We start from the raw sequence: 25,151 nt of genomic DNA, 5'->3' as shown, positions 1-25,151 counted from the left end.
TAAGGTAGTTTTCAGCCAGGGAGGAGAAGGCTCCTACTTTTACTTCAATTAGATAGATGACTCTAAATTGTCCAGATAATAATTTTCTATCTTAAAGAGGTAGACATAGTTTCTTTTACCAAAAAATCAAATTCCTTTTTTAAAAGACTCTTCTTATGAGCTTGGGAAAGAGCAATTTACTTCATATGGCTAAGATCGTTGTTATATTTACATTAGTAAACAAAAATAACCCCTTATGGGGGCAGCTAGGTGGTGCAGTGGGTAAAGCACCGGCCCTGGATTCAGAAGGACCTGAGTTCAAATCCAACCTCAGACACTTGACACTTACTACCTGTGTGACCCTGGGCAAGTCACTTAACCCCCATTGCCCTGCAGGAAAAAAAAAGAATAAAATAAAAATAAAAAATAACCCCTTATCAAACTTTGGTACCAAAAGCCTACAGTGAGTTATCCCGAATGAAGGTAGGACCCTTTGGCATACATTCTGTGTATACAACTCAAGCTTCCGAATTGAAAAAGCCAGGTGTCATTTATTTTTTTTCCTTTGGGGGTAAATGTGCACCAGGAATGTTTTGCCATATAAATTCAGATTTAGTTTCATGGTCCCTTTCCTAATGTAATTAAGTTGCATTTGAAGGAAAAAACAAACCTTGTATCTATTTCATGTCGAGGAATATATTCTATATTCTTTGTACATCTTTCCCCCAAGCATTTTAAAGGGTCTTTGTGGTTTACATTTTCTCACAGAATTATATACAATAAAACACCTTTTCAAAAGAATATAGATCTTTAATTGTATTACTTACATGTATATAAAAAGGTGCTATGTGTTTGTGACAATTTTATATGACACATGAAGATTGATATTTAAAATCATTACACTAAGCACAATTTTTTTAAAGCCATTGGGTTACATGGAACCACAGCCAATTCCTTTCACTTTCAATGGTAGGTTAGGGAGGATAAAGTTTTATTTTTATTTGTACATAAGACTTAAGATCTGTAACCCAAACCATTTAATTTACTAATGTTTAATTTACAAAATTACCCAAAGCAAAACAATCTGTGCTTTAAGTGTACCAAATTGCTTTATACTTCCCAAACATGACCCAGAATATATTCACTAAGTTTCAAAGTTGCAATTTTCTTCATAAGAAGAAAAGCTATTCCATTAAACAATTTTAAAAGCTCTTCGTAGAAAAGTAATTCATCTTGTAGTGCCATGGGGGTTTATGGATATCAAAATATTATATGCAGGTCTGTTTTAAGGAGACTGTAATTTTTTTGTTATGAGTCATTCACATTTCTTTCAAAAATTAAAAACATAATTATATTAAATCACTAGCATGAAAATATAGAAGTATATTCAGTATGCAATAGCATAAAGTATATTTGTGTACATGAGAAATTTGTGGTTATTAAAAAGTTATAGACATTTTAATAAATCTGTTTTCCTCTTTATTAAGTGAGGAATTATAAATTGTTAATTAAAAATTTTTTAAAAGTAAGCTTTATTGATTGTTTTTTACACCACCATACTTGCTCTTTATAATTTTGTTACATTCACTTTGAAGGTTTTTTTGTATGCATTTTTCTTTCTGTGTATTATTTTTAAGAAAGCTGCCCTTATTCGTTCTCCCATATTACTATTTCCTGATCTAATGTCTTCCATTTAATAATGATTATAATAATTCCTCTCCCTGAGGGGGAAAAAATTCTTACTTGTCCAAATGTCTATTAAAATGTACATTATTAACTTAAACAGTATACATTTGTTCTATTTCGTCTAGAAGAAAAAAAATGTTATAGTTCTTAATGTGGGTAAATGTTTAGTTGGTACATCAATGGAAAGCTAGGTTAAGGAATTGGGGCATGGGGTAGGTTCTGGTAGAGGTTAGATTTCTGTAATCCAATTCTTTCTGTTGCTCTGTTTGCATAGTATTCAAAAGAAGTATTCCATGAATATTCAGAAAATAGAACTGTAAAAAGCCATGATAAAAACAAGGTTATTTTGCAGGCTAGACAACTATATATAAATGAAAATAAAAGTGCTATTCTTACATATTAGCAAGTGGATAAATTGACTTGGAATACAGTAGGTTAAATTACTTCACCTTTCCCCTGCCTCTCTGGTCTGTGTTACCCAGGATTTGAAAGCACTGGTGAAGAAATGAGTAACCCTGTTGTCACTGTATAAATTATTTTCATTGCCTTGTTCATGTCACTTCATCAATTCATAAAGGTCTTCTGAGTTTCCTCTGAAACTGTCTATTTCATCATTTCTTGTGGCACAGCAATATTCTATTACATTCATATGGCACAATTTGTTTAGCTATTCCCCAATAGGAGGACACCCCCTTAGCTTCTCATTTTTGACTAATATAAAAAAGCTGTTATAAATATTGATGTACATTAAGAGTCTTTTCCTCTTTCTTTGGGGTATAGACCTTGCAGTGGTATAGCTGGATCAAAGGGCATGGCAGTTTGATAACTTTTTTAGTATATTTCCAAATTGCTTTCCAGAATGTCTGGGCCAATTCACAGCTTCATCAACAGCATGCCTTTCCAGTTTTCATCATTTTCATCTTTTGTCATCTTTTCCAGATGGGTGTGAAATTGCTACAACTTTTAGCTTCAGTGCCCAAGAATTAAATGGACTTCAGTTCTATCCTGTCAACTAAGAGTTACTGTAAGGAACACAGTGCCATGTAACCTTGCCCAGGCAGTAACTTCTTGTTCCGATGAAGTTTCTAGTGTTGATTATATCTGCACATTCAGCACAGCTGGAAATAACTAGTGGCTGATTATTGGAAAGCAACATTAGCAAATAGACTATTCTGGCATTTAGCAGAGAAAATGGTTAGAAGATTTTATTATGGCCATAAAACCATATTTAGAATGGACTCAAAATAGAAAGGACCTGCAAATGTCCAGGTACACTCCAATCAGCTCAAAGCAATGGAATTAACACTGTTATGTTTGATTAGACAGAACAGAGACACACTTCTGGAAACACAAGATAAAAGAGGCTTGGGTGTGCCTTTGAGCCATGGTTCAGTGCAAAAGAAAAAGGAAAATTCCTTAGAGAAGCAGAAGTCTGCATTAAATCCTTCTAAATGAGTCCTGGTCTTAGTTCTACATGCTTATTCAGTTTCTTAATTGGCATTGAGATGAATTTTTTTAGTTTGCACATTGGATATTCCTTATGAAACTTTCCCAGTGTTTTCTTAAGTTCCCAATTTTTAAAAATGTCTATTTTCATCTTCTGAGAGCTTGATGATAGAGATGTCTAGGACAATACTAAACCTTGGGTTTTAGGGCCCTCATCAGATAGAAGGAATGATTATGGAGGCCATAGAAAACATTTGTATTTATGAACAAGTTAGAATAATTACACTCATTTTTGTACATCCCACATCTCCCTACTAAGAATTTTCTTACCTCTAGGCTTAACTCAGAAATCCCCATCAAACCTATCACGTGTCAGTATGCACTGGTAGTTTAATAGTCAGTGCTTGTGGAAAATACTATCATATGGTGAAAGCTGTTTGACTAGAGAGTCCTCTTAAATCCTGTAGGTAATGTGGTTTATGACTCTATGAAAATTACACAAACCATCTCCATTGAAGAGATGTTTAATAATGGGAAAATACCATGTGCACACTCTGATGCTTTACTTCCGTAACAGGTGGAACTCACTGGCAATAGTATTTATGAATACATCCATCCTTCTGACCATGATGAAATGACAGCTGTTCTCGCCGCTCACCAGCCTCTTCATCATCATATCTTACAAGGTATTATCTCAAAGGACTGTCAAAGGGGAAAGAAACCAAAATGAAAGCATGCCAAGATAAGTATACTTCCAACATTAGCTGTCAGCTTTTCTTTTTCTAGTGCTTGCCCAAGAGATGGTGTATACGGGTCCAATAAAAACATTCAAACACCAGGTTAGAGACCATCTCTGACCGATCAATGTCAGTAAGCATTTATTAAGCACTTTTTACATGCCAGACCCTGTACTAGGTACTATTTATAAAATGTGAAAGTAAATCCTTTCCTTCAAGCAGCTTACGTTATACCAGGGCGATACAAATAGCCAAAAATACAAGATCACCTCCCAGTGTTCTGGGGGATATGTGGGCATATAAATACAAGACTAGGGGCTCAGTTGTAATTCCAAAGATCTCCAAAAGATCAGGTTCCACTCTGGGTAAATATTGTTATTTATTATACCTAATTAGATATACCCTAGGGACAAAGATGGACTCTTTTAAGTCGATGCATCAGTCCAACAATGCCAAGTGTACCTAATCACTGTTCACTGATCAGTCTCTCAGGATCTGGATTTCTAAGTGAAACATACATAGTGCTTAAAGAAGGAGCTTCACAAATCTATCAGAGAAAGCTAAGCAGCAGTTAAAAAAGATGTCTTCTGACTCTGCTGTTTCCTCTTGACAGGACTGGTTAGGCAATGACTGCAGCAGTAATATAAAATCTACTAGGGATTAACTAAAATCTTATCTTCTAAAGGAAGCCTTTCTCAAAATTCTAGTGACCTCCCCTCTTTTAATTATTTCCTGTTTTTCCTATATGTAGCTTACTTGTACATATTTGTTTTCTTATTCTCTTCCCCATTAGATTGTGAGCTCCTTGGGACTGCCCTTTGCCTCTTTTTTTATCCCCCAGAGCTTAGTATAGTGCCTGGAACATAGTAGGTGCTTAGTTTATTGATTGTTGACTGAGAAGGAATCGAAAATGATACAAACAACACATATCTTTGGTTTGGAGGAGGAGAGAATAAGAAATTAGTTAAATGGCTGATTTTTTTATCCTATATTCTCATAGGAAGAAGTCTGCGGACTTTAGGATTTGCCAGCTTGCATAGTAATTCAAGAAATAATTGTTAGACAGTACTAGGATTGATCAATTAACAAGCATTTATTAAGCACCAAACACGGGGGAAACAAAAATAAAATGGAAACAGTCCTTCCTTTTGAGAACCTTACATTCTTTTGTGTTAACTGCCCCCCCCCATTACTTTTTTTTTTTTTGCGGGGCAATGAGGGTTAAGTGACTCACCCAAGGTCACACAGCTAGTAAATGTCAAGTGTCTGAGGTCAGATTTGAACTCAGGTCCTCCTAAATCCAAGGCCAGTGCTTTACCCACTGTACCACCTAGCTGCCCCCAGAACCTTACTTTCTAATGGAGGATACAACATACACACACACACACACACACACACACACACACATTATGTATGTATGCATATATATATATATATATATATATATGCATACATACATACAAAATATGCATGAGAAAGGAGGAAGGGACTAGCTGGGAAAAGTCTTCTGTAGAAAATTCTTTTTTTTTTTTGGTGGGGCAATGGGGGTTAAGTGATTTGCCCAGGGTCACACAGCTAGTGTCAAGTGTCTGAGACCAAATTTGAACTCAGGTACTACTGAATCCAGGGCTGGTGCTTTATCCACTGCGCCACCTAGCCGCCCCCTCTGTAGAAGATTCTTGAGCCAAGTTTTTAACGAACCAGGAATTCCAAGGGGGTGAGATGAGCAAGGAGACCATTTCAGGCATGGAGGACAGCTTTTGAAAGGTCACATAAATAAGGAATAGAGCATTTTGGGAGGATAATAAATTGAACAATACAGTTGGATCCATGAGTGAGTGGAGAGGATTAAAGGAACAAAGTAGTTTTGGAAAGTTTTAAATGACAAGATGGTTTATACTTGATCCTAGAGGTAATACGGAGTCACTGGAATTTATTGAGGAGAGAGAGAGAGAACATGAGAAGAGCCTTTTTAATCAGTGGGTCTATAATTCTGAAGTACTTATAAAATAAAATGTATCCATTAATATAAATTATGGTAATGGAAGCAATAATATTTTCTTTAGAAATGAAGGCTAGAATGGAGCATGGAACATGAATTTCATTCTTTCACTGTAGGTTTATTTAAAGTTGGATAAAGAGAACAGAAATCTCAGAAAAAAAACCCATGGTGTCGTGGTGCTTGTTTCAGTATTGAGATTTTGCTATTTCCTCAAATAGTTCTCCCTTTACTCTTTTTTTTTTTTTGGTGAGGCAATTGGGGTTAAGTGACTTGCCCAGGGTCACACAGGTAGTGAGTGTTAAGTGTCTGAGGCTGGATTTGAACTTGGGTACTCCTGAATCCAGGGCCGGTGCTCTGGTCTTTTCATCAGAAATATTTGAAAGTCCTTTGTTTCATTTAAAAGTCCATCTTCCCCCTTGTATTATATTCAGTTTTGGGGGGGTGGGGCAGGGTAAGTTATCCTTAACTTGTAAGCCTATATCCTTTTACCTACTGGAATATTATATTCCAAGCTTTCCATTACTTTATGATGGCAGCTGATAAATTAGGTGTGATCCCGAGTACCTGATTTCTTTCTTTCTGACTGCTTGCAGTACTATTTCTTCTTTGACCCAGAAGCTCTGGATTCTGGTTATAATTTTTTCATTTTAAGATTTCTTTCAGGATGCGACCAATGAATTATTTCTATTTCCATTTTTCCTCTGTTTCTCAGATATATGGGCAGTTTTCTCTTAAGATTTCTTGAAATATGATGTCTAAACTCATTTTTGATCAAGGTTTTCATGGCTTCAATCCAATACTTCTTGAATTTTTGTTCTCAATCTATTTTCCAGTTTTTGCTATGAGATACTTTATGTTTTCCTCTATTTTTAAAACCCTTTTGACTTTAAATAATTCTTTTTGTTTTATGGGGCTATTTGATAGCTCTCATTTCTGTTTGTTTTTTTTTAATTCCAGCACTCTGATTTCATTTATAAAACATTTTGAAACTCTGTTTCATTTCATCTAGGAATTCTACTTGAATTTTTGCCTCATCTGTGTTTTTCTTTGAGGTTTTGCTTGCATATGCTTTAGTGGGTTTGTGTCTTAAGCATCCTTGTTATTGTAATTGCTTTGATTTTGTTTGTTTTTTTGGTGAGGCAATTGGGGTTAAGTGACTTGCCCAGGGTCACACAGCTAGTAAGTGTCAAGTGTTTGAGGCCAGATTTGAACTCAGGTCCTCCTGAATCCAGGGCCAGTACTTTATCCACTGCACCACCTAGCTGCCCCTGGAATTGCTTTTAGTAGTGAGATTCTTTTTTTGTTGTTTGCTCATTCTCCAAGTTTACTTTCTGACTTTGAAATTGACGTTAGGACTAGGCTCTGCTTATGGGTCTGGACTGACTCTTTTGCCATTTTCTTGGAGTATTGAGTATTATATTATTCTGGGTTCTTGGGGACAAGCTTTCAATGTTTCCAAAGTGATCTGACCCAGGGAAAAGTCTGAGTGCTGCTTTCCTGGTCAGAGCTCTGCTAGTTCCTGATCTGGATTTGGGCCTGAGCAGCAGCAGGCTACTGTGGGACTCAGCCTCTATCAGCCACCTGGGAAACTCTGATGGTTCAGAGTTGTTGTTGTTTGTCCTTTGTTCTTGAAGAGGACCAATGAGATCAGAAAGATGATGTATTGACTTACAAATGAATTGGATTTAAGTGAGGCAGGGCTGTGCAAAGTCATCAATCAGCCTCACTCTCTCCTCCAGAACCATCTGGTGATAAATCAGGATGACTAGAGATGGCCCCCCCACTGGTTCAGAGTGACAGAATTGTAGACAGTGACACAACCAAAATCCCTTTTGTTTGGGATTCCTAACCATGTTATTCCTTTGCAGGCTTCAGAACTGGGTAGTAGTTGACAAAGCTTCCAGTTGTCATCTATTCCCACACCTTTCATAAGGTGAAGCCTTTGTATGGGTCTGGGACCTTGCTTCACTCTTGAGCACAGTGTAGTACTCTCCCTGGGTGTTATTGGCCAGATCCTGTCCCCACTGTTCACAGACCTCCCTGTCTTTCTGTGCCTACTTGAATTGTTAAAATGACTCACTGTGACTTTTTCTTGGATTTCCTCATCAGAGTTATGTCTGATGTGTCTTCTAAATCTGAAAGAATTGATGATGGGGGAGGTGGGTTCACTGTACTTCTTCCTGCTACTCAGGCACCTTTGCTCCACTACCCAAGAATTATTTTACTTTATTTTAGTAAAGAAACAAGTCTGACAAATAGCAGATTTTTTCACTCCTTATTTCCCAAAGTAGCAAAAGTAAATATAATTGTGATATCACATTAATTTAAGATGTTCATTGAGATACTGTTTTGTTTTCTTTTTAGTGAGGCAATTGGGGCTTTGCACAGCCCTGCCTCACTTAAGTGTCTGAGGCTGGATTTGAACTCAGGTACTCCTGACTCCAGGGCCGGTGCTCTATCCACTGCGCCATCTAGCTGCCCCTGAGATACTGTTTTAACTGTTAGGGATAATGCCATCCAGCATTTTCTCCCAGCTTTCCATTTGCAGGGTGGATTTTCTGAATCTAGACTAACCCTCATTGTTTCACTGTGGTGATCAGGTGTTCAGATAAGACAATTCACAAAGCTCAATTATTAGTTGCTGTGTGATGTTTTCTTTAGACACGAGCTTCACATACACCAGTGAATATCTGGAATTGATTCAAACAGGCATCTAGGATAAATAAGTCTTTATGCCTCAAGTATGCCAACCCAAGCTCACAGCCTATGAAATTCTGGGTAAAAAAAGCCTCAATGATAACATGGGTTTATGAAAGTGAGATCCTTTAGATCCAGAAGATTTCACTCTTATCCAAAAGCCTAAAGACCTTGCTTTCAACACTTTACCTTTCTTTGGGTTTTTTTTTTTGTGTTTCGTTTTGTTTTTTTTTTTGGTGAGGCAATTGGGGTTGTGACTTGCGTAGGGTCACACAGCTAGTAAGTGTTAACTGTCTGAGGCTGGATTTGAACTCAGGTCCTCCTGACTTCAGGGCCAGTGCTCTATCCACTGCGCCACCTAGCTGCCCCTACTTTACCTTTCTTTAAAAAATTAATTTATTGACTGCTAGTAATGACTAATTTAAAGATTGGGAGTAACATTTACCTTACCCAGTGGAGGCACTATTTTATATTTAAACCTCATAGTAGATGCATCATGCATTGGAGGATATGGTTTGGGGGAGCTGTTTATAAATACTTGTGAAGGAAAGCCTCTTTGGACAATTAAGTGAGTATCAGAGCAACAGAGATTTGAAGGGATGGTGATCCTTTAAGCAGCTAGAATGAGAAAAAAGCTGTTATTCTGATGTAATGGAGTACATTTAGTCCTGATTGCTATTTTGCCTTATGAGGCTGACTTTGAGACTGAGATCTTGAAATTGTTTCCTCAAATAGCAGAAGATGATATATAACTATGTAGGGGAAAATGGAGCAGAAATTATAATATTTACAAAATGCCTGCTATTCTCAAGGAAATAAAATGCTCCTGATGAAGGAAATTGTTGGGAGGATCACAGTATCATAAGATGATAATTCTATTATCTTGGAGCTTGGACTCTAGAGATCATCCAGTCATTTCATTTTATAGATAAAGAAACTGAGGCTCAGAGAAGTTAAGTGACTTGCCCAGATGTAAGGGGCAGGCCTGAGATTTGAACCTAGATTTTTTTTTTTTTAGTTAGGCAATTGGGGTTAAGTGACTTGCCCAGGGTCACACAGCTAGTAAGTGTTAAGTGTCTGAGGCCAGATTTGAACTCAGGTATTCTTGACTCCAGGGCCGGTGCTCTATCCACTGTGCCACCTAGCTGCCCTAGATCTTTTGACTAAAAATTTAGAGCTCTTTTCATGTCACCACACTGGATTACATCCATTATACCATATTACTCTGATATTCACTTTTCAGACTATTGATTGGAAGGTCAAATACTGAAGCTGAAGCTTAAATACTTTGGCCACATAAAGAGAAGATGGGACTTATGGGAAAAGACTGATGTTGGGAAAGATTGAAGGCAAAGAGAAAAGGAAAAAGGGAATGGCAGAGGATGAGATGGACAGATATTGTCATGGAAACAACAAACATGAACTTGGACAAACTTTGAGAGATAGTAGAGGATAGAAGGGCATGCTGTGGTTTGGGGGGCCATGAAAAGCCAGACATGACTGAACAATTGAAAAACAACATCCACCTTTCACAAAATTGATAAAGGAAGTTACTATGATGATAGGCCTATTGGCAACATTTGGGGGGGGGCAGGGTGATAAGGGTTAAGTGACTTGCCCAGGGTCACAGCTAGTTAAGTGTCAAGTGTCTGAGGCTGGATTTGAACTCAGGTCCTCCTGAATCCAGGGCCAGTGTTTTATCCACTGCACCACCTAGCTGCCCCCGTATTGGCAACATTTGGAGTAGGTAACTGTTTGACATCCTTTCTAGATGGGCAAAAATGATTACTGCCCCATAAGCCACTGTGCAAATATTTGATTAGCCTCTACAATAGATCTATGTCTAATCCATACTATTGTCACTTGTTATTTTCATGCATAAAACCTTTTTCTAAAAGACCTATTTACCTTGTTTCCAGGTTGGCATTTTAAAAATTTCTTCTTCATTTCTTCAGAATGCCTTTTAATATAATTCATATAAACTAAAATGTGGTTGTTCTCATATGCCCCTGCACAGTTATATATTGTCCATTGCATACTAAAACTTTCTGTGTTTGAACTTTCTGTGTTTACATGGTAGCTCTCTCACAGCAAGCATGAAAGGAGAAAGGTTTTAAATTCTTGCCGGGAGTTCATTTTCAGCATTAGTAAGTGACACAGATGCTAAAGAAAGGAACGTTGGTGGTAAATGTGTATATTTGTCAAATTGAAATTGATCTATTTTCTGCTTTCAGAGTATGAAATAGAGAGGTCATTTTTTCTTCGGATGAAGTGTGTCTTAGCAAAGAGGAATGCGGGATTGACATGCAGTGGCTATAAGGTATGAGGATCCATCTCTTGGTGAGTTCAAAGAGTAGGGTTTTGGTTATTTCATACTTAAGTTTTTACTTTGCCTCACATTCAAGAAAATGTAGTACAAAGGAAAATTTGAAAAACCCCAGAAAGGTAATGACATGCGTGTGTGGCAAGTATTAGAATTGTTATTCAGTACCAAACTGGTTGGAATCCTTAAACAAGTAGAAAGAATAGAATGTCATTAAGATTGGCACCTTAATGAAAGTTCAATTTTATATGTGAACCCTATCTTGATCTATCAATCAGTACTTATTGAATATGGTGGAGCATGGTAGTTAGGGGATACAATACTTCAAAACACAGAAGAGCCTCCACTCTTAATTAGAAGTCAAGGTAAAAGTCCAATGTAGTTGGAACATTGTGTTCCTAAGACCTTTTTGATGAAATTTCCTCACTTATCTGTTACTTCCCACAGGGCAGTGTTCTTTAAAGAATGCAGCATTGAAATACTATGCTCAGGCCAACCTGTGGCAGATTTGTGAAGTAGGTGAAGTTTGTTTTTAGTGCACAGGTTTTCATTTCTCCCATTTTAGAGACTGTTTACCCCTAGAACCCACTGCTCTTAGGCTTTCTGTTAACTCTTGTTATAGTAGAAATAAAGCTGATGTAAGGGACTTAATGTGTTTTTTTGTTTGCTCCACCCAGGAGAATTTGTATTTTTTAAATGGATTTAAAAGACATGGCAATGACTAATGTAAAGAAATGATGAATATATTACCATCAAAAATATTCTTGGGTAGGGTCCATGGCCCCTAAAATCACCAGGAGTAACCATTTATGGGCTAGTTTAACCCTGTTCAAAATTTTGTCAAGTGACCCTATTGAAAAATAAACAAAAGTCTAAAAGCAAAGGACAGCTCCCCTCTGGCATCTCCCTATACCCACCTCCTGCTCTACTCTTTCAAACTACTTTGAGTACAAATTTCAATTTCATAATATCTATCCTAAGGAAAATGCTTACCCATAATTTCTACAATTTAGTTAAGAACCTCCCATACAAAAGAGAAACAAGTGTTTAATTCCTCAGTCTTGGTATGCAAAGTTTTGTTTAGAAAGCCCCAAATTCTAGTAGCCTCCACTCATATAGCCCCGTACTATGCCATCACATGATATTCTGTAGTTACCTGTATTTTTTATTTGAAAATTTTAACTTTTCTTTCTTCTGTAACTTTTTGCCCTTAGTTTTCTAAGTTTATCTAAATTTTACACTGACAAAGAATGAGAATGAACACAGGTACACGCACACACATTTATGTGATGCTTCCTGGAGCTAGAGAGAATCTTGGACTGGGAATCTGAAGTCCTGGTCTCTAGTGCCCGCTTTCCCAGTGGCTAGTGTGACACTGGGCAAGTGAGTCTCTGGGTTTAAATGTCCTCATCATGGAAAATGAGGGGATTAGACTAAACCTAATGTCTCTTTCAGGCCTAGCATTCTAAGATTCTGTAAGTATATTCAGAAAACTTGGGAAGTATCTTATGAAGGTGGCATTTCAAATAAAACATTAAGATTTGACTATTTATTTCCTCTGAAGTGATTTGGTATTACATCAATTTTGTTAGTATGGAAAACCCTGGGGTGGGAACTCTTTCCTCTGAAGCAGATCATCATCTTTCTATAACTTAAAGCCTTTAAAAAATTAAAAGCAGAATTGTCTCAAATTTTCCTGACTCTAAGTACAACACTCAATCTATGATACTTTATAATATAATATATAATAATATATAATATAATAATAATATATAACATAGGTTTCTATGTGTCTATAGATATACTATCAAAATGGACTTTTTCTTACCTTTCTCATAAATCAGTAGTCTGTACTCTTCCATTAAATACAAATTAATGATATATGATAACTTTAATTTATAGAATTAATTGAACATGGTACCTTGAATAATGCAATCCTTTTTGCTTTATTATGAAATTGAAATATAAAACAAATGGAAGTGTAAGAACAGTATAGTTTCTTTGGGGGGGTTTTGTTTTTAATATATTTTTATGTTTTTTGTTTTTAACATGATGGAGAGAGAGGAATCAAAGAAAATTCCATGTTTATTATCCTGAATGTTTGGGAGGATGATGGTACCATTGATTTTGACATTTTAGACCTGTTGACTTTGAGATAAAAGTAAACTATACAGGTGGAACAACCAAATAGGTAGTTGATAACATGGGTTTGGAACTTTGGGAAGAGTTTAGAGATGAAGATATATAGGAGAGTTATATGCATAGATCTTATCATCGATGCTGCAAAAGACAGGGACTAACAAAGGGAGAATGTTGGGAGAAAAGAAATCAAGTGCAGAACCTCCTGAAACACCCACTTTTAAGGGTTGAGGAAAGAATAAGGAATCAGAAAAGGAGACAGAGGAGTTATCAACAGACAGAGAATTATGAGAATTCATATCACAGAAACTAAAGAGAAGAAACTATATGAAAGTTTATTCAACATAACTTACAGACAACTATACAGATTAAAAAACAGGTACAAAAAAAAGGTCCACGCAAAGTCTTGTGAAATATCTGAGGGCAACTAGGTGGCACCGTGGATAAAGCACTGGCCTTGGATTCAGGAAGACCTGAGTTCAAATCCAGCCTTAGACACTTGACACTTACTAGCTGTGTGACCCTGAACAAGTCACTTAACCCTCATTGCCCCGAAAAAAAAAATAAATCTGAGAGAATCATTTCCACTGAGACAGAGAAAGTGGACCCTGAAAGATAGGATTTCAAAAGGTTGAGATGAGAAACAAAGTAAAGTAAGAATTTACCAGTTACTCTGCTTTTAGCAGAAAGAGATCACCAGCAGATGTTAATATAGTTGAAGTTAGCCCCCAAAACTTTATTCTGTTTCTGTGCTATTTTAATAATGTGCCGGTAACACTGGATTACTCAGTAATGGATCCCAAATCCCAACAACAGTATTACTTTGGATTCTCTCTCCTTTTATCCCTTAATTTTTTTTTATTGATGCCTCCTGATTTTTACATCACAATCACTTCCCAATGCATCGGTTTCCCCACCTCTTAACAGCTAAACAAAATCAATTTACAAAGGGATCTCATCTGATCCATGTGCAACATTCCCTACTAGTACCATCTCACCTCTCTACTCAGAAGAAGGGTTTTTTATCATCTGTCCTTTGGAAACAAGATTAGTCATTGTCTTTCATATGAGTACAGGTGCTTTTTACTGCTGTTTTCATTTACATTTTTATAGCTATTCGGGATGTTTTCCTGGTTTTGATTTCTTGATTCTGAATCAGTTCATATAAGCATTCCTTTTTTCTCTGAATTCCTCATATTCATCATCTCTTACAACACAAAAAAATTCCATTACATTCATACATTACAACCACATCCTACTAATAAATTGGTCACATCAGAATATTGGAAAGCCCAGTATAAAATAGCATTTTAAAAGGAACATTACATTATTTATGAGGAAATTAACAGGCCCAAAATAATTATGAAAATATTCTATCTCCTTATCCCCCTGACTCCAAATACTTTACTCTTTTTTCTCCTGTACCAGGTCATCCATTGCAGTGGCTATTTGAAGATAAGACAATATATGTTGGACATGTCCTTGTATGATTCCTGTTACCAAATTGTGGGGTTGGTCGCTGTTGGTCAGTCTTTGCCTCCCAGTGCAATCACGGAGATCAAACTTCACAGCAATATGTTCATGTTCAGGGCAAGTTTGGACCTAAAATTAATATTTCTGGATTCCAGGTAAGCAAACATTTTCCACTTCCATTTCAAGGGATTGATTTTGTTGAAAGTGTCTAAAAGCCACAACATATTAAGCCAGTTTCTATACTCAGGGTACAAATTAAGCCTAAATTTAATTTTTAAAAATGTAACATACTGAGCAACATTTTGATAAATGCTCTTAAGTTTCTTTGTCTTCTGAAGCCTCTTTATTTCTTAACTGTGATGCTAAAGTCTGATATTGATATGATTTATTCTAGAAAAATGGATTTTTAATTTGAATTTATAATTTAAATTTCTAATTTGAAATCAGAATATGGTGTTTTTAAACTAGTTTTTAAACTAGTTTTTAACTACCATGTCAAAGGTTTACATAAAATACGTACTCTGAGCAACTTTACCCCCATACTATCACAAACTAATACTCTTGGCTCATACAACAAAAAAATCATCATGTAAGACATATATAGAAAGTGAATGGTATGTTTTGGGTAACACCAGGTGCTTCCTGGTTCCATATATAGGTTTAATTACAGTCCTATCACAATCACAATGAGTGGCACAGCATTCCATTGTTCAGCTACAGCTTTTTTTTTTGTTTAATTTTTTTTTTTTAGTGAGGCAATTGGGGTTAAGTGACTTGCCCAGGGTCAAACAGCTAGTAAGTATTAAGTGTCTGAGGCCGGATTTGAACTCAGGTACTCCTGATTCCAGGGCCGATGCTCTATCCACTGCGCCATCTAGCCGCCCCTCAGCTCCAGCTTCTAACATTGTCTCAGCAAGAAGGTACTTCTTAATATTCAGAAATGAAGAGGAGGATCATGATTGTGCTTTTTAGCTTCCATCCCATTTTTTTAGTCATTCATCAATCATGTGTTCACACTGCTAGTCATTCACAGACTAGGAAAGGTAAGGAAAACTGGTTCAGTGACACAGGGTTTACATGTATGAACTTGGCTGCCTCAAGCTTTCAACTATATCTGCTCCTTAAGTGGAAGAATTTGCTTTCTTCTGGTATCGACATGGTTCTATGCTCTGTGGAATTCTAGACAAAGAATTTGCATCCACATTAATCTCACCAGGCCTATAGTCTGTGCTGTTGGCCCATGCTGTTACTTCTCTCTGGCAAGGATCAGTACTAATCCAACTTGGCACTGGCCAGGATATGCCAATGGACTATTATAAGTCTACTCAAGGAATTTTTGAACTTCTCAATGATGATCCACTTCAAAGCCATGAACTAAAGTTTATTGACAGGATAGTGAAACTCACTGTCAGTCCAACTTTTGCTGGCAGTGCAATTGGCCTCTGGTGACCATCATTTTCTTGATAAAGAACAGCTTCTAAACCTTCCAGGTTGGCATCTGTGGGAAGATAAAAGGTTTACTTAAGTCTGCATAAAGCGATACCAGTGCATGGTAAAGCAGTTGATCTCAAATCTTTGAAAGCTTTCTCATCTTTGTCCATCTTTTCTCAAAAGGCTTTGTAGGTTTTAAGACAATTTTATCTGTCCTGACTTTTTTTTACTCTGGTTCTCTGCAATTATATGTGTATCAGTAAGGTCATTAAATGGTTTAGCAATAGCAGCATAGTCTAAAATCTTTTATTTTTATTTTTAGTTCTAAAGTCTCTCCCTTCCCACTCCTCCCTCACCCATTGAGGAAAAAAATATGATATGAAGTCATACAAAACATATTTTCACATTATCCATGTTACAAAAAAAGCAAGAAAATATAGTGAAAAACATTCACTTTGCACACAGAGTTCATTAGTTCTTTCTGGACATGTATAGAATTTTCCATCATGAGTCTTTTTGAATTGCCATGGATCATTGTATTGATCATAGCTAAGTCTTTCACAGTTGATTACATCATTACAATATTACTGTTACTGTGTACAATGTTCTCCCAGTTCTACTTATTTCACTTTCAGCCTATATAATTCTTCCCAGGTTTTTCTGAAACCTTCCCTGTTGTCATTTATTATAATACAATAATATGCCATCACCATTATATACTAGAACTTGTTCAGCCATTCTGCAATTAATAGGCATCCCCTCAGATTCCAGAGCTGCTATAGATATTCTTGTGTGTGTGTGTGTATATATATATATACATATATATGTGTGTGTGTATGTATACACACATATACATATACACACCTATATGCACATATACACAAGATATATATGTATATATGTCCTTTTCTTTTTATCTTTTTTGAATACAGACTTAGAAATGGTATTACTGGGTCAAAGGGTTTAGATAGTTTCATACTTTATTATAGCCCTTTGGGTATGGCTCCAAATTGTTCTCCAGAATGCTTGAACTAGTTCATAATTCCACCCAAAGTACATAAATGGGGCAGCTAGGTGGTGCAGTGGATAAAGCACCAGCCCTGGATTCAGGAGGACCTGAGTTCAAATCTGGCCTCAGACACTTGACACACTTACTAGTTGTGTGACCCTGGGTAAGTCACTTAACACTCATTGCCCCCCCCCTCCCAGTACATTAATGTACTTTTCTTTTCCATATCCCAACCCGCATTTATCATTTTCCTTTTCTGTCATCTTAGGCAATGTGATGGGTATAAGGTGGTATCTCAGAGTTGTTTTAATTTTCACTTCTCTAATCTTTAGGGATTTAGAGTATTTTTTCATATGACTTAATAGTTTCGATTTCTTTCTCTGAAAACTGCTTGTTCATATCCTTTGGCCATTTATCATTTGAGGAATGGTTCTTATTTTTATAAATTTGGCTCAGTACCCTATATATTTGAGAAATGAGACCTTTAACAGAGAAAATTCTTACTAACATTTCCCCTAATTTCTTGGTTTCCTTCTAATTTTGGCTATACTGGTTTTGTTTGTGCAAACCCTTTTTAATTTAATGTAATCAAAATTATACATAGTATCTTCCACGATCCTCTCAATTTCTTGTTTGATTATGAACTCTTCCTTCATCTATAGATCTGATAGGCAATTTTTTCTATGCTTCTCTAATTTGCTAATGCTATCACCTTTTATTCCTAAAATTACTCATTTTGAGATTATCTTGGTATACAGCGTGAGATGTTGGACTACTTTCTAGTTTTACCTGGAGTTTTTGTCAAATATTGAGTTCTTGCCCCCCAAAGCTTTAATCTTTTGGTTTACCAACCACTAGGTTACCATGGTTATTTCTTATCCACTAACAGATTGTTTTGATGATTACTGCTTTATAGTATAGTTTGAGATCTGGTACTGCCAGGCTGCTTACCTTCATTTTTCTTTTCACCGATTCCCTTGATATTCTCAATCTTTTCTTCCTCTATATGAATTTTGCTATGATTGTTTCTAGCTCTTTAAAATAATTCTTTGGTAGTTTGATTGGTATGACACTGAATAAGTAAATTAATTTATGTAGTATTGTTTTATTATATTGGCCCATCATGCCCATGAACAATTAATATTCTTTCAATTGTTTAGATTTCTATTTGAATGAAAAGTGTTTGGTAATTGTGTTCATATAGTTCCTGTGTTTGCCTTGGCAGGTAGATTCCCAAGTATTTTATACTGTCTGCAGTTATTTTATTTTATTTTAAAATTTCTTTCTTTCTTTTGGGGGGGCGGGGCAATGGGGGTTAAGTGACTTGCCCAGGGTCACACAGCTAAAACGTGTCAAGTGTCTGAGGCCGGACTTGAACTCAGGTACTCCTGAATCCAGGGCCAGTGCTTTATCCACTGTGCCACCTAGCTACCCCTATCTGCAGTTATTTTAAATGGAATTTGTCTTCCTGCTGGGTTTTGTTGGAACAATATAGAAATGCTGATGATTTGTGTGGATTTATTTTAAATCTTGTAACTTTGCTAAAGTTGTTAACTATTTCAACTAGTTTTTTAGTTGATTCTCTAATGTTCTCTAAGCATACCATTATATCATCTGCAAAAGGTCATAGTTTTGTCTTGTTTTCTTGATTTATTACCATAGCTAGCATTTCTAGCACAATATTGCATAATAGTGGTGATAATGGACATCCTAGCTTCACCCCTGATCTTACTGGGAAGAATTCTGGTTTATCATAGTTATAGATAATGTTTGCTCTTGGTTTTCAGTAGATACTACTTATCCTTTTATGAAACCTCCGTGGATAAAGCACTGGCCCTGGATTCAGGAGGAACTGAGTTTAAATCCGGCCTCAGACACTTGACACTAGCTGTGTGACCCTGGGCAAGTCACTTAACCCTCATTGCCCCACCAAAAAAAAAAAAAACAACAACAACACTAAAAAACACAATTCCATTTATTCCTATGCTCTCTAGTGTTGTGGTGGTGGTTTTTTTTAATAGGAATGGCTATTGAATTCTGTCAAAAGCTTTTTCTGTATCTAGTCTTATAATTATATGATTTTTGTGGTTTTATCATCAATATGATGAATTATGCTTATAGTTTTCTTAATTTTTAACCAATCTTGAATTCCTAGCATAAATCCAACATGGTCATAGTGTATGATCTTTGTTATAAATTGCTGTAATCTCCTTGCTAGCATTTTGTTTAAAAATTTTGCATCAATATTCACTAGATAAATTGGTCTATAGTTTTCTTTCTCTGTTTTTGCTCTTACTAGTTTAGGTATCAAAACTAAATTTGTTTCATAGGAGAAATTTGGTCAGACTCCTTTACCTATTTTTTCCAAATAATTTATATAGTATTTGAATTATTTGTTCTTTAAATGTCTGGTAGAATTTACTTGTAATTTTCCAGGTCCTTTTTCTTCCTTAGGGAGCTCATTTGTGGCTTATTCAGTTTCTTTTTCTAAGATGATAAGGGTACATAAGTATTCTATTTCTTCTTCTGTTAATCTGGGTAATTTATATTTTTATAAATGTTTATTCATTTCACTTATTTTGTCAGTTTTATTGGCATGTCATTGGGCAAAATAGCTACTAATAATTGCTTTACTTTCATATTCCCTGGGTGTGCATTCACTCTTTTCATTTTTGAGATTCATAATTTAGGTTTTTTTCTTTCTTTTTTTGCGGGGCAATGAGGGTTAGGTGACATGCCCAGGGTCACACAGCTAGTAAGTATCAAGTGTCTGAGGCTGGATTTGAACTCCAGTCCTACTGAATCCAGGGCCAGTGCTTTATCTACTGTGCCACCTAGCTGCCCCCTTCTTTCTTTTTCTTTAAATCAAATTAACCAATGTTTCATCTATTTTGTTTTTCTTCATAAAACCAGTTGTATTCATGTCCTAATTGTATCCATTAGTTCAACATAGTTTAGAAAAGGTCTACAAAATTGGCATTTGTCTATTGACAGCCTCAAACAGGCTTCCTCCAACTAATGTAAAACTTTCCAGTCTTTACTCATGTTCTTCGAATGTCTTACCAAAGCTAATGATACAAGGTACTTCCAAGTAATTCCTACCGACCATTTTCTCCAACACCCCTTGGAAAGTGAATGGTACCAGTGAAATGCCTTAGGGCATTCACTCAAATTAATAGAGCTGCACTGTATTGCATAGTTGGAAAGATGAAAGTAGTCTTTTCCTTGTCTTCCTCAGACATAGGAATCTGATAGTATCCAACACATAAGTCCAAGATCAAAAACTCTAGCAGCCTAGAAGATAACCTAAAGCATCTTGTGCCCCTAGCATAACACTATGCTCCTGGTATAAACTACTTCTTTTGTTCAGAGTCTGGGACTCTACACGCATACATGTCTCTCCATTTTTCTCAGGTACAATAATTATGAGTGATGCATAGGAGTTGCTGAATCTTCTTCTGAATGTTTGTGAATTAGTAAGCCAGATTCTATGAACTGCATCACCATTATTCCTGATTTTACAGTTTAATCAAAGTTAAACAATTTATACTGATATTGTGCTTTCAACTTTTAAAAAATATTTTTAACTTGTTTTTTTTTTCATTTGGAAAAAATTGAGCTAGGCATGACAGATGGTAGACTACCATTTTGACTGAGGTACAAGGATATTTAAGGACTTGACCCATCACAACTAGTTAGTGGGAGGTCAGATATTTGGTGCATCATCTTAGATGTAATTAAAAGGAAAACTTATGACAGAAAAGTTCTTTGCTTGCTCAGGAATAACATGACTAAAGGAAAGCTAGTTCCTGAGTTTCTTTTTCAAGAAATTCCAGAGTATATTTATGATTTGTTTCTTTACCTCTTTATAGTTCTCTTTTGCTGGTATGTATCATACCCATCCCAGAAAAACATCTAAACCCTAATATGTTATCAGGGTTCTATGGAATGAGGAACAGGACATTCTTAGTTACTTAGAGTTAGAAAGACAGTAGGCTACTGACATTAAGCAGCATGACCCTGAAACCTGACATATTTTTATACAAAAGAACCTCAGAAGCAGGTTCAATCATGGAACACTCTTGGCTCTGGTAGGGGGAGGGGAAGATAAAAGATTTATTTACAGAATGAGAGGGAAACATCTCACCTTGGGCTGAAGGGAAATGCCACTGAACACTGCCCTCCTAGATCACAAGCTGAGCTATAGGGAAAAGGCACATGGCCCCACTGAAATAATTCTCTTCCATCAAGACTTAGCTCAGGTGCTTCCCTTGATTCTGCACCACCCTCCTAGATGAAAATTATGCCTTTTGGCTTAATATTATTTAATTCATACCACTCTGTCTATATATATCCTTTGTTATTTTTGCTCTTGTTTGTGTATTAATCTCATCTTCCCATATCCCTTTTAACTTTTAAAGCTTCCAGGGAGAAAGGACTGTGATGCTTTTCATAGGATCATAATGCACCAACAAAAAAACGCTGATGGGCCTGGGGGCTGGGGATGATCATCTTCTCCCTCTCCCATAGAGGCTCCTCAGTAGCTGAAGATCTGTGCATGTATTGACTGGGTACAATCCTGGGGAATCTAGGCCTTTAAGGGGAGGAGTCAAACTCTCCTATATTACCTGGCTTTTTATACTGCAATCTAGGAGCCCAAGGACAAAAATTACTTAAAGCTTAGGTTTGGCTGTTGTCCTTCTGGTATCAGTCATCTTTGACTAAAAGACCCAGCTGCTCCCGAGCTCTTGAACTCACAAGGGTTCCTCCCTTGCTGAATATGTCCATGTTAGGATCTTTATTCTGTCATCTGTGCTCAGTGGAGTGGGAGAGAGTAGAAAAAAATCCCAAAGTTATAGCTAAGGGGGGCAGCTAGGTGGCGCAGTGGATAAAGCACCGGCCCTGGATTCAGGAGGACCTGAGTTCAAATCTAGCCTCAGATACTTGGCACTAGCTGTGTGACCCTGGGCAAGTCACTTAACCCTCATTGCCTTACCCCCCCCCCCCCAAAAAAAAGTTATAGCTCAGCTCATTGAGCAGAATTCCCTACTCTAGCTGCCACTGGGGAGCAGGTTACTATCTCTCTCTAGGGTGGGAGGAGACTAAGTCCTTCTCTACTCCTCTAGGGAGAGTTTCTATCTCCCCTTGGCAGATAGAAAAGATCCAGAGAGGGGGTTACTCCCTCTAATGCCTACTGCTCAATGGCTCTCGGTCCACTCTTCCTTTCTTAGTGGCCAATTCTCTTTGCTTAAGCTGTGATGTAGTCTCAACCACCCTTCAGCTATCACAGAAAAAAGTACTGTGGGACCATCCCAGATTTTCTGTTATTCAAAGCAACAAGTCCTTCCTCATTGAGTCAGATGTCTCTCCAGGTATGGTCAGGACATAGGCTTACCATTCCAGGGGGTGTGTTTTAGCTAGAGAATATTTACTTCTCATTATAATAGGATTGCTTTTGTGTCTCTAGAACATAGTGTTTTCCAGAACATACAGTGTTTTTCTAAGCAATTATGAATAAATGTTTGTTGTTTAGTTGAATTACCAATTTTATTCAGGAGAGATTAATACCAAAGTCTTCTTAAGAGGAGTTTTAAAAAAGGAATCATAAAGATCCATTTCTTTTTCCTACAAGAAGATCTCATGGTGGGAAATTGACTTCCAAGTCAATTTCTGAGTTCCAGCATGTTACCAGCAAAGTCCTTTTGTTTCTCACTTTTCATGACCTATGGTCCTATAAAGGAAAGGGTCTAGTCTAGATTGCCAGAAGTGAAATGAGAAAAAAAGACAAGTCAAAAACAACGCAGCTGCTTCTTTTGCAGATTTCAAATTGTATTGATTTCACATGGGCAGCATACCAAGAAAGCAATAGGATGAATGGACCTTAGAAGAGAAGCAGAGAAATAAGACCTTGTACAGACTTTGCTTTTAAAATTCCAGTCCCTATAGAGCCAGAGCACAGGGCAAAGGCTGGGAGGTAGAGTAAGAGCATATGGTCTATCTCTAAGAAGAGGTTGGAATAGTGGCACCTTGGCTCTCACAGAACCAGGTGGCATTGTTATTAAGCACAATTCAAAATAAAATTGAAATTTGGTTAAAAAGGATTATATATTTTGTTTTGAAACTATAGCTGGTGCTTCTGCTGACAGTGGGTAAATACAGACAGCCATGTTTGAGATTTGGCAAATTTCTCTGACTTTAGAGATTCAGAAAAACCTTTAGGGATATTCTTTTCCCTTTAAGTTTTAAGCCAGTATGTATCTTAATGGGAAACACAATACATGTGTTTTTGATTAATTTACATTTATAAGGTGGTTGTTCTGTAACTTGACTTCCAATTAGTTGAAGGGGCCTCTTTGACTCACAATTCCTTGATTTATTTTGCTTTGCTTCTTTACTGTCAGACATTTGAGTTTTTCTACCACACAGAGTAGAAATAGGACTTAGAATCTATGCAAGTTTACTAGGCCTTTGAACTTGGTGATCAGATTTCTCCTCTTCTTCCCACCAGTATACCTCTCTACTAGAGAGGAATGCTATGGAAATATAAATAACAAATAGTGATCAATTCCAGGGAAACACGATGTTTTCAGAGATTTGTAACTACAAGCACAATTGATAGAAGAGGGAAGTGACCTCAAGAATCAAAATGTGGTCAAGCTCTCAGTCTATTTAGTTTGCAGCTAACATTTAACATTCCGTTAATTTCCTGAATTGAAAGGTCACAGGTGATAGTTCCTTTCAGGGATATTCATCAAGAGACTACTTAATTTTGTCCCTTCTAGGTGATTTTTTTTCCTACTACCCTGTTTTGAGGATCAGTTTTTTAAAGCCCAGAGATTGACAGCATTGCATAAAACAACTTTTGAAGAAAAGTGTATTTAATAGATTTTGGTTTTCTATAGTGCCCAGAGTATCTTTCCTTCAAGAATTCAATTGAGTAATTAACCTAAATAGATAATTGGCATATAAGAAGTCATATAAGCATCAGAACAAATGTTTACACATTTATTTAGAGTGTGTTTTTCCTTTTCTCTTTGGCTTTGTTTTATTGTCTTAATATTTTCTGGAGCATTAATATGTTTATTTTATTTTAAGTTCTAAATTTTTACCTACCCACTCTACCCATTAAGAAGGCACAAAAACAAATTAAAATTATACACTAATTTTAAAAATTACAAAGTCATGTAAAATAAATTCCTATATTAGGCATGTCGAAGAAAAGAGAGAAAAAGGGAGAGAAAGGAAGGAATAAAGGAAGAAAGGAAGGAGGGAAGGAAGGAAGGAAGGAAGGAAGGAAGGAAGGAAGGAAGGAAGGAAGGAAGGAAGGAAGGAAGGAAGGAAGGAAGGAAGGAAGGAAGGAAGGAAGGAAGGAAGGAAAGAATGAATGAGGAGAAAAAGAAAGAAAGAGAAGAAAATGTGCTTCAATCTGTACTCTAAGTCCATTACCTCTCTATCTGGAGGGGAAAAGCATGTTCCATAATGAGTTCTTTGGAATTATGGTTATTCATTGCATTGATCAGTCTTTCCAAGTTTTTTTAAGTTGATTATCTTTAGAGTATTGCTGTTATGGTATAATTTGTTCTCCTGGTTTTGCTCACTTCATTTTGCCTCGGTTCATACAAGTCTTCTCGGGTTTTTTCTGAATAATCCCCTTCATCATTTCTTACCACACAATAGTATTCCATCGCATTCATAGACGGTAACTTGTTCAGCCATTCTCTAATTGATGGGATCCCTCAGTTCCCAATTCTTTGTCATCACAAAAAAGAACTGCCATAAACCTCTTTTGTACATACGAGCCTTTCCCCTCTTTCTTTGATCTAGAGGTGGAGACTTTTGTGGCCATATCCCTGGGCCAAAGGATTTAATAGTTCTGGGGGCATAGTTCTGAATTACTTTCCAAAGGTTAGACTCCATCAGTAGAATATTAGTCTATTTGTTTTCCCACAGACCCTCCAGCTTTTGTCATTTTTCTTTTTTTGTCATCTTAGCAAATTTTATTGGTGTGAGGTGGTGCCTCAGAGTTGTTTTAATTTGTATTTCTGTAATTATTAGTGATTTAGAGCATTTTTCATAGATAGATAAATAAATAGATGTAGATACATACAGATACAGATATAGATAGCTATTGATAGCTTAGATTTCTTCCTCAGAAAACTTTCTGAGACATTCCTATGTGACCATCAGGTGTCACTATGGAACAAATTTCTATGCAGTCATTCTTACACT

General features: G+C 36.5%; 1 protein-coding gene across 1 annotated transcript in view; it reads left to right on the top strand.

Moving 5' to 3' along the window:
• The window catches only part of SIM2 (SIM bHLH transcription factor 2), a 67,129-nt gene that overhangs the window by 29,512 nt on the left and 12,466 nt on the right, over nt 1-25,151 (top strand). The window contains exons 4-6 of the mRNA XM_043992887.1: nt 3,689-3,797; nt 10,782-10,867; nt 14,438-14,637. Coding sequence (XP_043848822.1) covers nt 3,689-3,797; nt 10,782-10,867; nt 14,438-14,637 — 395 coding nt within the window. The remainder of the gene's footprint in view (nt 1-3,688; nt 3,798-10,781; nt 10,868-14,437; nt 14,638-25,151) is intronic.

This window comes from Dromiciops gliroides, chromosome 3, assembly GCF_019393635.1.
Source record: "Dromiciops gliroides isolate mDroGli1 chromosome 3, mDroGli1.pri, whole genome shotgun sequence".
Taxonomy (NCBI): Eukaryota; Metazoa; Chordata; class Mammalia; order Microbiotheria; family Microbiotheriidae; genus Dromiciops; species Dromiciops gliroides.
The sequence above is the reverse complement of the archived record's forward strand: the minus strand, read 5'-3'. Positions and strand labels throughout refer to the sequence as shown.